The sequence below is a fragment of the Macaca fascicularis genome, chromosome 7 (assembly GCF_037993035.2).
Source record: "Macaca fascicularis isolate 582-1 chromosome 7, T2T-MFA8v1.1".
Lineage (NCBI taxonomy): Eukaryota > Metazoa > Chordata > Mammalia > Primates > Cercopithecidae > Macaca > Macaca fascicularis.
In genome coordinates this window covers 173,109,409-173,120,842 of record NC_088381.1, presented here as the reverse complement: position 1 = coordinate 173,120,842, position 11,434 = coordinate 173,109,409, and the positions used below count along the sequence as shown (strand labels likewise).

The 11,434-nt window shown below is 62.7% G+C and overlaps 1 protein-coding gene across 2 annotated transcripts in view; it reads right to left on the bottom strand.

Moving 5' to 3' along the window:
• PLD4 (phospholipase D family member 4) overlaps positions 1–11,434 on the bottom strand; it is a 13,226-nt gene extending 1,792 nt beyond the window's left edge. The window contains exons 1-11 of one of the 2 annotated variants that reach the window (XM_015454259.4): positions 11,321–11,434; positions 9,135–9,224; positions 8,483–8,676; positions 7,418–7,601; positions 6,922–7,042; positions 6,242–6,369; positions 5,408–5,608; positions 4,464–4,603; positions 4,172–4,337; positions 3,995–4,091; positions 2,754–3,585 (exon numbers count right to left, since the gene is read on the bottom strand). In XM_015454259.4, coding sequence (XP_015309745.1) covers positions 3,386–3,585; positions 3,995–4,091; positions 4,172–4,337; positions 4,464–4,603; positions 5,408–5,608; positions 6,242–6,369; positions 6,922–7,042; positions 7,418–7,601; positions 8,483–8,676; positions 9,135–9,224; positions 11,321–11,347 — 1,548 coding nt within the window. In that variant the 5' untranslated portion in view covers positions 11,348–11,434 and the 3' untranslated portion in view covers positions 2,754–3,385. Of the gene's footprint in view, positions 1–2,753; positions 3,586–3,994; positions 4,092–4,171; positions 4,338–4,463; positions 4,604–5,407; positions 5,609–6,241; positions 6,370–6,921; positions 7,043–7,417; positions 7,602–8,482; positions 8,677–9,134; positions 9,225–11,320 lie in introns of those variants that run through there. The other variant, XM_015454260.4, reaches the window with a different exon arrangement.

The window sequence follows — 11,434 nt, the reverse complement described above, 5'->3', positions numbered from 1 at the left end:
TCACTCACTACAAATGAGCAACTTAAAACAACACATATTTATGATCTCCCAGTTTTTGTAGATCAGCCCAAGTGTGGCTTTGTTGGGTTCTCTGCTCAAGGTCCCATTAGGCGTCAATCAAGGTGTCAGCTGGGGCTGTGGTCTCCCCTTCAGGCATGACCAGGAAAGAAGCCACTTCTGAAGCTCACATTTAAGCTTCAGTGTTTAAGTTGAGTGTTGCTAGCCACACTCAACTCCTGTGGATGGGATGATTGAGGGCCCCAGTTTCTTGCTAGTTGGGGGCTGGAGACAATCCCAGTACCCTGCCACATGGGCCTCTTCACAGGACAGCTCATAGCCTAGCAGCTCACTTTATTAAAGCTAGCAAGGGATAGACTGCTATCACAAAAGTGACACCCCATTACCTCTGTGTATTCTATTAGTTACAACAAGGCACAGGTCATGCACACACTCAAGGTAAGATCACACAAGGGCATGCATAGCAGGAGGTGGGGGTCATGGGAGTCATTCTAGAGTCTGTCTGCTATATTCCAGAAGGGGCCACATTGTGTTACCCTCCTGGGGTCTCTCAAACCTTGTCAAGCTGGATTTCCTTGGGAATAGGAGTCTGCTTTGAAGTAGGCCTCTGACAGTGCCACTGAGGTGTGACTGCCAGACCCCAGGTGTGTGGAAAGAGGCCTTTCACTGGATGAGGGCCACAAGCCAGTTGTCCAAATCACAACCTGGAGCACAGAGCCCTCCTAGAACACAGTTGGCAGGCCAAGAGAGCAGGCCAAGTGCTCTGAGACACATTCAGGTATAAGGCCAAGAACCAGGGAGCAAACCCACACATGCAACTCTGGAGGGCAGAGCTTAGTCTGGGATGATATCAGATTCTGAGCCAGGTGTTGCCACGCAGCTTTTTGGCAGATGGTTGCTGAGGAGATTTGGAGCATGGATGAGGGATAGGAAGCCACAGGGAGCAGCCACTGCAGCTGCCAGAGCTTGGCCTGGCCAAGTGCAGCTCACATACAAAGCAGCTCCCAGAGGCTCCTGAGGCCTTGCAGGGCTGTGTGGATCCCCATCCTCCTGCAGCATCTGCAGCAAACTTTTCACAAGCTTGGGCAGGGAGGCAGGATGGGTGTAGGAGACTTTCTGCACAGATAGAATGCTGAGGTCTAAGGCGTCCTTTAGATGGGGGAAGTTTGAGGTCACCAATCGAACAGAAAAGTAACTTGTACTGTACCTTAGATGAACTTCGCTAGCTTTCCCCAAAGCGAAGAGGGAAGAGGAAGATAGGGCTGAGTTCACAGTGTGGCAGGGACACAAAAATAGGAAGGAAAAAGGTAGAGAAGGGTAGGAAAAGCAGAGAAGTAGAGAAGGGTAGGAAAGTGGTGCCCCAAGACTGGGAGAGCATTCAGGGCACCCTGGGGTCCATTCAGCTCCAGTGCTCCTTCATACCGCTGCACTGTCCCTGAACTCCAGCCTAGGGGTGGCCCCATGGACCTCCACCAGGGGAGGGTACCCTGTGGTCTTGGTCAGGAACCATCAGGTGAGACAAGCCAGGGAGCTTTGAGAAGGCTTCTGGCCCAGCATTCATAGCAGAAGAGTGGGAACGGAGTGGCCAGACCTGGGTTCGAATCCTGCATCTGCAGCACAGGTGCCCAGGTGGCTCCCAGGATAGGGTGAGTTCCAGTGGAGCCGCATCCAAGTCCTGGTCTCAGATTGGAGTCACCTTCCTGCCCTCCAGCTCAAATGCTGGTCCTCTCAGCCCCATGCACCAATCCTGGGCCCTGCATCCCCAGGACAGTCCCGCCCCCACATTCTTGGACCCGCCCTGCACAACAGCCCAAGCACAACAGCCCACAAACCACACAGCCTTGCGCACCCCTACCGTCGCCGGCCTGTCTCCCCAGCCCTCACGCGGGACCTGTTCTCTCGGTCCTGGGTTCCCTCCCTCTTACCCTCCCCGTCAGGGGTCCCCTCCCGACTTCCACTCTCCTGATCCCTTCAGCCGAGGGTCCCCTCCCGACTTCCCCATCCCTCAGCCCCGGTCGCCTCGCGTCCTCCCCGTCCCCTCAGCCGCAGGTCCCCTCCCGCCCTTCCCACTCCCTCAGCGCCGGGTCCCCTCTCGCCCTCCCCTTCCCCCAGCCCCAGGTCCCCTCCCGCCCTCCCCATCCCCTCAGCCGCGGGTCCCCTCCCGCCCTTCCCATTCCCTCAGCGCTTGGTCCCTTCTCGACCTCCCCTTCCCCCAGCCCCAGGTCCCCTCCCCTCCTCCCCGTCCCCCAACCCCGGGTCCCCTCCCGCCCTCCCCGTCCCCTCAGCCGCGGGTCCCCTCCCCTCCTCCCCGTCCCCCAACCCCGGGTCCCCTCACGCCCTCTCCGTCCCCTCAGCCGCGGATCTCCTCCCGGCCTCCCCATCCCCTCAGCCACGGGTCCCCTCCCGCCCTTCCCATTCCCTCAGCGCCTAGTCCCTTCTCGCCCTCCCCTTTCCCCAGCCCCAGGTCCCCTCCCCTCCTCCCCGTCCCCCAACCCCGGGTCCCCTCCCGCCCTCTCCGCCCCTCAGCCGCGGGTCCCCTCCCGGTCTCCCCGTCCCCTCAGCCGCGGGTCCCCTCCCGGCCTCCCCGTCCCCTCAGCCGCGCGTCCCCTCCCCTCCCGGCCTCCCCGTCCCCTCAGCCGCGGGTCCCCTCCCGGCCTCCCCGTCCCCTCAGCCGCGCGTCCCCTCCCCTCCCGGCCTCCCCGTCCCCTCAGCCCCGCTCCCCTCCCTCGCCGCACCTGTCCGGCGCCGTAGGAGCCGCCCCCTGGCGGTGGGTGCGCGGCGCTGCGCCTTGGTCTGCGTTCCCTCTGCGGGAGTCCCGGGCGTGGGCTCCGCGGCTCTCGCTCCCCACGGCAGCCGCTGGGCGGGGATTTGGGTTCCGGAGCGCGGCAACTCGGCGCGGGGTGGGCGATTGAGGGTTCGCTCCGCCCGGGGGTCCCGTCTGGTCCCCGCCCCGCCCCGGGTTCTCGCGCACCCCGGACTAGCTGAGGCGCTGCCACGGCAGTCGCGCGGCGCGGCTTCGCAGTGGCGGGCGCGTAGAGGCGGGCCCTTGGCAAAAGGATGAAGGGCCGCCAGCGCTGGACTCACACAGAGGCACTGGGAAGCCACGAGTGTTTTTTAGGCCTGGCCTGTGGGCCAGGAGTCAGGGTAGGGGCCTCCTGGAGGGCTCCCTGGAGGAGGCGGGGCTTAGGGGGGCTGGACTCGGAAATCAGAGAGCTGGCGGGCGGTGCGCGGCGCCCGGGCGGTCGCAGGCGGCTCCTGGCTCAGTGCCGACCCGGGCTGCTTACAGGAGGAAGCTGCTGAAGCCCAGGCCGGGTCAGAGGGGAGGGCGGGGACGGGGCGGGGTCGCCGAGAGAAAAAAGGGCCCCCCTCAGCCCTGCCAAACGCAGTCCTGGCCCGGAGCCTGTCCGTCCAGGCCGACGGCGTAGCGCGAACTCCAGTCCCGCTCAAAGAGCTGCCGCAGCTGCTCCTGTACCGTGGCCCCCGCGGGCTGCGCGCCGGGGCTCTGGGTGACCACCAGGCCCACCCCCGTCGTGCTGCTGAAGTAATCCTCCGACCAGTTGGAGGTGCCTGTGGGGAGGACGGAGGAGACGCTTGGGCGCCGGCTCCCACAGGCCTCTCCGCAGCCCGCTCAGCGCCAGGCCCGGCTACGGGTTTGGGGACGGTTGGCAGCTGGCCCCTCCACTGTCATCAGACCCCAGCCGGGGAAGCCCCTCGCTTAGGTGCGGGAGGGACAGCTGGTCGCGGAGGAACTCCATCCTCACCACGCGGCGCCAGGCGTCCTGACTCAGTGTTCTGGGGCCCTGTGGGGCCAGGTGACAGGCGGGTGGCCTGGTTCCCGGAACTCCATGGAGACCCTGTCCCCCTTCAGCAGCGGCCCCTCTGTCCTGAGGTGTCCACGCCGGTCACAAAGCCACTGCCTCCCTCGCCCGTGCCTGGCCACCCTGGGGCCCGCCCGCCGTGATCTGCTGGCGCTCACCTATGTAGGCTGCCTTCTCCGTGACCATGAACTTGCTGTGGTTCACCCTGCTGAACGGGATGTTGGAATGATTCCCCACCGGCACGATGAAGACTTTCTTAGGGGAGCAGAGGCAGCGCGTCAGGAAGGGCGGGAGGAGGGCGCCTTCCCCACGCCCGGCTGGGAGCGCGCCCTCACCACGTCCACAGAGACGTTGGCCGCGGGGTTGCTGAGCGCCTGCAGGGACCGCAGATAGGGGAACATGGTGGGGTCCGTGTTGAGTCCGCAGCTGACCAGCAGGCGCACGCGCACACCCTTGCTGAAGGCTGCCGCCCGCAGCGCGTTGTCCAGCACCGGCCAGTACCTTGGGGTGGAGAGAGGCGGGGCTCTGCTTACAAGCCCCCGGCCCGGCAGGGGTCCCAGCAGAAGGGGACGTGCCCAGGAGCTGCCCATCAGCAGAGCAGGCTGCCCGCCTCCCGCTCAGACCTACCTGCGGGGGTGGCTGAAGCGCGTGGTAGGGAAATACTCCATCACGGAGGCATAGATGAACTCCTGGGCGCTCCCCATCACCGCCAACAGCGCCTCCAGGTCAGGGGTGCGGCCCTGGGGACAGAGTGCGGGTGGCGATGCCTGTGACGGGAGAGGGGTCCCTGAAGGCTCTGCCAGCCCAGTCCATTCTGAACTTGTGACCCCACCATGCACCACCCAAGAGGCCCCATGTGGTGGTGGAGGGATGGGGCCCAGGTGCCTGGAAACATGACGAAAAAAGGGGTCGGTTCCACAGGGGTCCTGGGGACTGGCTGAGGCCTGGCAGAGCGACGGAAAGCAGCTGGACCGCCCTGGGCTCCAGGCTGGATTGACTTCCCAGAAACAGTTTCTGGCCATGGGGATGCTTCTCCACTCCCTTCAGGGTGCCAACCCCCCCCCCCCCCGCCCCATCTAGGGAGATTTCCCTTGTTCTGATACAGCCTCTACTGCAGACCAGTCCTGGGCTGGCTGGGGGGCTGTCCACCCCCACCCCCGTGGGCTGATAAAGGAGGATCTGCCTACCCCTCACTCTTCCCTTCCTTCCCCACAGAGCAAGTGGGGTTCCCCTCCCTCTCCAGTGCCCAGCTAAGCCCCTTGGCGTCTTCCAGCAGTCTAGAGACTCCCAGGGCCCCAGGGCCTCCCATCACCTCCTAGGCAGCCTGTTTCCCAGGGATGGTGCTGACCAGCTGTCCTCCTGGAGCTAAGCCTGCCTCCAGGCACAGCCCAGAGCCTGCTGATGCCAGCCTGCTGCTCACCCCAGGGCCACAGTCCCACCCATGGTGCTGGCTGCCTGAAGACCCGGCTGATGCTGCTGGTGTCTGCAGGGCCAGCCGAGGGCTCCCTGTGGGTCTGGCCAGCCAGGGCAGAGCAGGGGTCTCTGATGGGCTCCTTCTCAACCCGCCTTACTGAGAAGTAGGCAGTGGTGGGCACCCCATCAAAGAGGCCCTGGAAGGGCTGGAAACGGTTGATGTGAGATGAGAAGTTCTGAGGCCAGGTTTTGGGGAGGACAGCCTTGGGCACCCCCAGCACCCAGTAGGTCTGGAAGGTCTTCTCCAGGTCTTGGGCCAGGTGGCTGCAGTTATAGATGACAGCGCCAAGCTCCTTCACCTGCAGAGACCAAAGTCAGGTGCTGTCGGAGAAAATCCCCTCTGTGGGGCCTCCACCCCACTCCACCCAGGCCAGGGATGCTGGGGCAGGCACAGCCCCTGCCCCACGGGTCCCCACTTGTGGGAAGCATTGCCTGTAGGAATCTGTAAGAGTGTGCTGGTGGGAGGAGTGCCCAGCAGGTCCCTGTGTTTTTGAACATTGTATTCCAATGATCAAAGCAATACATGTTTATTACAAAAACAATAGAAAATGCATCAAGGCATTAAGAATGGGATCATTCTTAATACCACTGTCAAGTGATAACCAGGGTTGCCTTTGCCATGACCATTCTGACACATTTTTCATGCATTGCTTTTCCTAAAAAGGCGTGTGTTTTGTAATCTGCATGTTTCCCTGGATAATGTGACTTGAACATCTTTCCATGTCATTTAATGTGATTCCACAGCATGAGTTCAGTGGCTGTGTAGAATTCCATCATTTATTAGACCAGTCTCCAATTGTTTCTGCCATGGTGACATTGTAAACAGTACTACACGACTTTCTCCAGATGCACTGAGATGTCAGGCCAAGTCCCCAGAGTTCAGGAGGGGAAGAGCTTCAGGCGGCCTCCTATGTTAGGGCCCTGGCACTCACCTGCGTCAGGGACCGCCAGTCCATGTTGGCACTGCCCATGTATATGTGCCGTCCATCCACAACCCAGAATTTGGAGTGCAAAACGCCCCTGGTGAGCCGCCCCATGGGCACCCGTCGTACCTGGGCACCTGGTGGAGAGTTCAGGCAATGGGATGGACTAGGTCTTGCTAAATGCCAGCTTCATGGTGAGCCTGACCCCAAGCTCATGACAGTGGGGTTGACTCGGATGTCCCCACAACAGTCCTACTAAGCTGCTGCTATCCTCATCCCCATTTTATAGGTGAGGACACTGAGGGATAGACTGGCCCAGGGTCCCTCTGGGCAGCTCAGCTCCAGAGCCTGCCTTTGTGGTGACTGCCCATGGCCTCTTGCTCCCCAGCCAGAGGTCCCAGCCTGAGCCTCCAGCCAGGGGTCAGAGCTGCTGGGCTCAGCAGGGCTCCGAAGCCACCCATGCTCTGCCCTGTGGAAAATGGCACTTTTGGTTCCTTGGAACCAGCCCTATGCCCAGGTGAAGCTGACTCAAAGGACCTCGGAGCCCTGGGTCCTGCCCTCCTGGGGTGTCCTAGAGAAGCCCAGGACACCTTTCCCACCCCCGCCCCTTTTCCTTGTCCCATGGTGCCAGCCAGACAGCCCATGCCTGATGCTAGGGCAGTGGGGCCCAGCATGGTGCAGGTACCCACCTCGGGCAGCCAGGACCTGCAGGTCGGTGGACTTCCTGGCCAGTGTTGGACTGCTGGTGGCCACAGCCAAGGAAATGTTCCTGCCCAGCAGCTGCTGCAGCTTCTGCAGAAGGGCCTCTCCCTGCAAGGCCAGGCCAGCCATGAAAGCTGACCTCAGGCTGCCCTCTCCTCCGCATCCCCACTAGGACCCATGCCCTCCTCAGGAGGCCTACCTTGGACTGCCCACAGCTCAAGGTCAGGTCAAGTATATGGATGACCCTTGGTTGAGAGCCAAACTGCACCAGGCCCAGTCTGAGTGTTTAGTCACCCAGAGGCCCAGCTCCTTGACACCTCTGCCCTTAGAGCCCCCAAGGGAGTGGCCTAATCCCTGCTCCATGCTAGACCCTACCACCGAGTTGAGCCCCTGGGCCTGGTGCCCGAGACCCCTACATAGATGGGCAGCCTGACTTGCTGTGTTTCCAGCACCAGGATGCGGTGGGGTCAGGGCGGGGCGCACCAGCTGGGAAGATGAGTCGTTGACCCCAATGTCGGGCCCTGTGAGGGACCAGTAGTATGAAGCCACGTGGACGCTCTCCTGGGCAGTGTCCAGCAGCTGCAGCCAGGCCTGGCCCAGAGGCTGGGCGGAGAGGCTGCCGGCTGCAAATGGCAGGTCCTGGGGGATGCTTTCCACAAGGACAAGCCTGTGGAGAGAGCCACACAGGGCTCAGTATGGGCGCAGGAGCCCCCAACCTGCCTCACATCACCTGCCCCATCCCGCTGCCAAGCCAGAGCAACTGTTGCTCAGGTGGCCCCTGGGATGAGCCCAGGCCAAGTGTGCAGGGTAAGGGTTTAAGGTATAGGCAACAAAACAGACTGGGCAGGGTGGGCCTGAGCCCAGCATGCTGCTGGGATGGGATACCCAGGAGCACGTTGGGAAGGAGTCTGAGAGGGGCTGCCTGGTCCAGAGCAGGTTAGACTGGGGGGTCCTGGCCCCACCCAACCCTGAGGCACTGCCCACAGGGAGCAGCTGCTCCTGAAGCCGAGAAGAGCAGAGCAGAGCTGTGGAGTCTGGAGTCTGGGGTGGCCTCCTGGTGTGGAAGCCCTTGGTGGCGGCCAGAGCTGGCCTGGAAGGGAAAGGCTGGGCCAGGGGCAGGCGAGATTCCATTTCCAGGGAATGTGTGCAAGATGGCCCAACAGGTTCCTCCAGGGCAGTTCTGCGATTCCAGGACCCCAACCGCAGGGAAAGAAGGGTGGGAGGGAAGGCTGAGGGGCGGGAGGGGACAGTGACACTGCGCCCCAGGAGTGGAAAGACTGAGGGGGTGAGCTCAGCACAGGCAGTGATTTCCAGCCTGTCAGATCCCCCGGGTGGCAGCCTTTGTTTGCTGCAAAAAGCACCACACGCCTGCCCTGTCCCCAGCCCCCACGCCAGCTCATATGGTTGTGGCCCTCCCGGGTGACCTGCACCTTCTAGAGGAGCTGGTAGAGGGGCCACCCTTATCTCATGGGCAGATCCAAGGGCAGAAACACAGGCAGCAGCCCCAAACTGAGACCTGCCCAGGCAGGCCTCCATAGGCTCACTTACTGGCAGGAGTCCCTCTGCTTCCTGACCTCCGCTTCCAGGGGCTCCAGAGCTGGGCTGGAACCATGCCCCCAGGACCTGGGCACGTCCTTGGGCTGCACCTGGCCCCAGGTGGGAGGACGGCGCACTTGCCACAGGAGGTAGGTAAGAGCCATGGAGCCCAGCCACAGCATAGCCAGCACTCCCAGGACCTGCAACTGGATGGGGCAGCACCCGCAGGGTCACCAGGACAGGTGGGGGGTTGACTTCTGGTTGGGCCACCATGGCCCCTCCAGTGCTGAGACAGAGACCATCTTGACTTCCCTGGACCTGTGCTGCTGCTGGGGTGGGACTAGGGTGGACAAGGGAGAGGGGAGGGTGATACAGAGAAGGGCCCCAGCCCAGGGTGGTGGCAGGGGTCGGGGGGCCTGCAGCCCACTCTGCAATGCTGTGGCCCGTGGTAACTGGCTGTCCCCAGCACCTCCAGCAGGGGGACAAAGGGAAGGTCTGGAGCAGCCCAGGGAGGCTTGCCTTGCCCACCGATCAGGGCACCTCTGCTCCCCTCCTTGAGGGTGGAGGCCCCCTCAAGGCTGCTTGTGTCCTCTCCACTCTGGCTCACAGCTTCTGAAAGGCCACTGATCCCAGCCACCTCCTCCCTGGGGCCCCCCAGTCCTACCGTGCCAGCCTCTCTGTCCCACAGGCGGCGGGGCAGCATGGAGCACGGCCACATGGGGGTCACTGCCGCTCTTCGAAGAGGCTTCAGCATCTGCACAGGGCAGCCTGGCATCACCAGCAGCTCCAGCCCCACCCACAACTGCCCCTCAGTGCCTGGGCAGCTAGGCACTGGAGACACCCCTGCACAGACACCCACATAAGCCCCCAAAAGCATCCCTCTCATGCCTGAGGTCACACCCTGGATGTTGGGGGTATGCTTTCCACAAGGACAAGCCGTGTGGGTGTTGGAGCCCGCAGCCGGCCACATGTCACCTGCCCTGTCCCCTGGCCAAGCCGGAGGGACTGCTGCTAAGGCGGTCCCCAGGGCTGAGGCTGGGCCAAGCGTGTGGGGCGGGGTGGGCGTCTGTGCCTGGCCACATGCCCCAGCTTTCTGTGTCTCCCCATCAGGGTCTCCCACTCAGCGATGCTCAGTGAGTATCTAGGTATTTGTGTCTCAGTTCCCTGTTTCAACCACGACTGAAACTGTGTCTGAAAGCCCCATTTCTGCTTTTGTCGCTTGGTCCTCTTATTGCTGGCCTATAAATAACTGCTTCCCTCCTGGGCTGGGCTCCTGTCTTGGCCCCACGGCAGCCCCTCCTGAGAGCCACAGGTCAGAGGAGTCAACGGGGCAGCACCCTGGCTGGAGAGGCTAGGCGTGGAGAGGGCAGAGATGGCGACAGAGTGAGACCCCTGCACTGCTGGGGGAGGCGGTTGTCCTCTGCTACAGAGACTCGCCTTGTCTTCTCAGAGCGGTCACCCCATAAGGACCTGGGAGCCAGGCCATCCGAGCCCCGTGGCATGTGGGCTCCCACCCCCAATCCCACCCTCAAAGCAAGCAGTCAGGCTGCCCCAGGTGCCACGATGGGGAAGGGTGCCTCACAAATACAGAGGCGCCCTCCCCAGGTGCAGGGAGGGGTCTGTGCCCAGCATGGACACCTGACTGGCCAGCCTCTGACTGAGGCATCCACCAGGGCAGGAGCTGGCTGGCCGCTGGCCGGGATGGGGAGGTATCCAAGGTTTGAGGCCTGGGCCTGGGCAGTGCTGAGTGCCTGTGTCTGCAGCCAGGCTGGGCGCTGGGACCCAGGGGCTCTGTGGGTTGGCTGTCCACCTGGGAGCAGCCAGCTTGGCCTCCAGGCCACTGGGGTTCGTCAGGGCTATCCTCCCACAGGTCACGGATGAGGCCTTTGAGAACCTGGCCTGCCTCAGCAGGGGGTGGGAACGCCATAGGAGTCAGGCCTGGGCTGTGTCTGCCCTGGAGACCGAGCGTTATGGGAGATTGGGGGTAGGAGCATAAACCAAGTGTGGGGGCGGGGACTCAGGCCAAGTCACTCTGGCCCAACTCCTCGCACACTGGGGGGTCCTGCAGAGGTGGGTCGGGTGCCGACCCCACCCCAGAGCTGAACTCCGGGGGTTGCTCCCCCCACCACGCAGAGGGGACCTCAGGGTGCCTACCGTGTCCCCACTGTCCCCAGGGATTCAGGGCCCAGCATCAGGCCTTTGCCCTCCCCCACTAACTCTCAGAGAGAAACAGAATCCTGGGCTGTGGCTGGGCAACAAAGTGCCAGGGCCGTCCTTGGACAGCTGCTCCCCACCCTCCCTGCCCTCACCAGAGAGGGCCCTTGCTCCCTTAAATGCTCCAGGCAGATGGGCAGCTCAGAGCACAGAGGCCCTGCTTCTTGCAGGCCCCATCTCAGACTTGGAGCCTGTCCAAGGCCCCTCCCAGGACTACAGACCCCAGAGTGCCTCAACACCTCCTCTTCCAATGGAACCCGGGAGGCCCGCAAGCCAGGTTGGCTCGAGCTGAGAGACCCTTGGAGAGTAGGACTGTAGCCCCCTTGTCCCATGGTAGATAGCATAAGACCCTGCAGGCATCAGAGGTCATGGCTGAAGGTGCCAGATTTTCTGCCCTGCAGGGCATTAGGCACGGCTGCCAGTCCCAGGCTGAGGTAGAGGGCCCAGCTGTCACCTGGCTGGGTATCACCCAGCTGCACGGATTGGGGAAGGAGCCAGTCATCTACAGGACTAGCTGGAGGCTGTGTGACTCTCTGGACCTGGGGTTGCCAGGAGGCTGAGGCCATAGGGAGGCAGACAGCATCCCCTTTCCCAGGCCTGGCTTTTCGCATCTGCCCTGGCCTCATTGGTACATACCTCTGGGGGTCCTGCCTTGGTGTCCATCCTGATTCCAGCCACAGACTGCAGGCCCTCAGCTCACGGGGCAGGCTTGGTGCTGCCTGTGCTCCACACCAACCTCCTCCTCTCTGC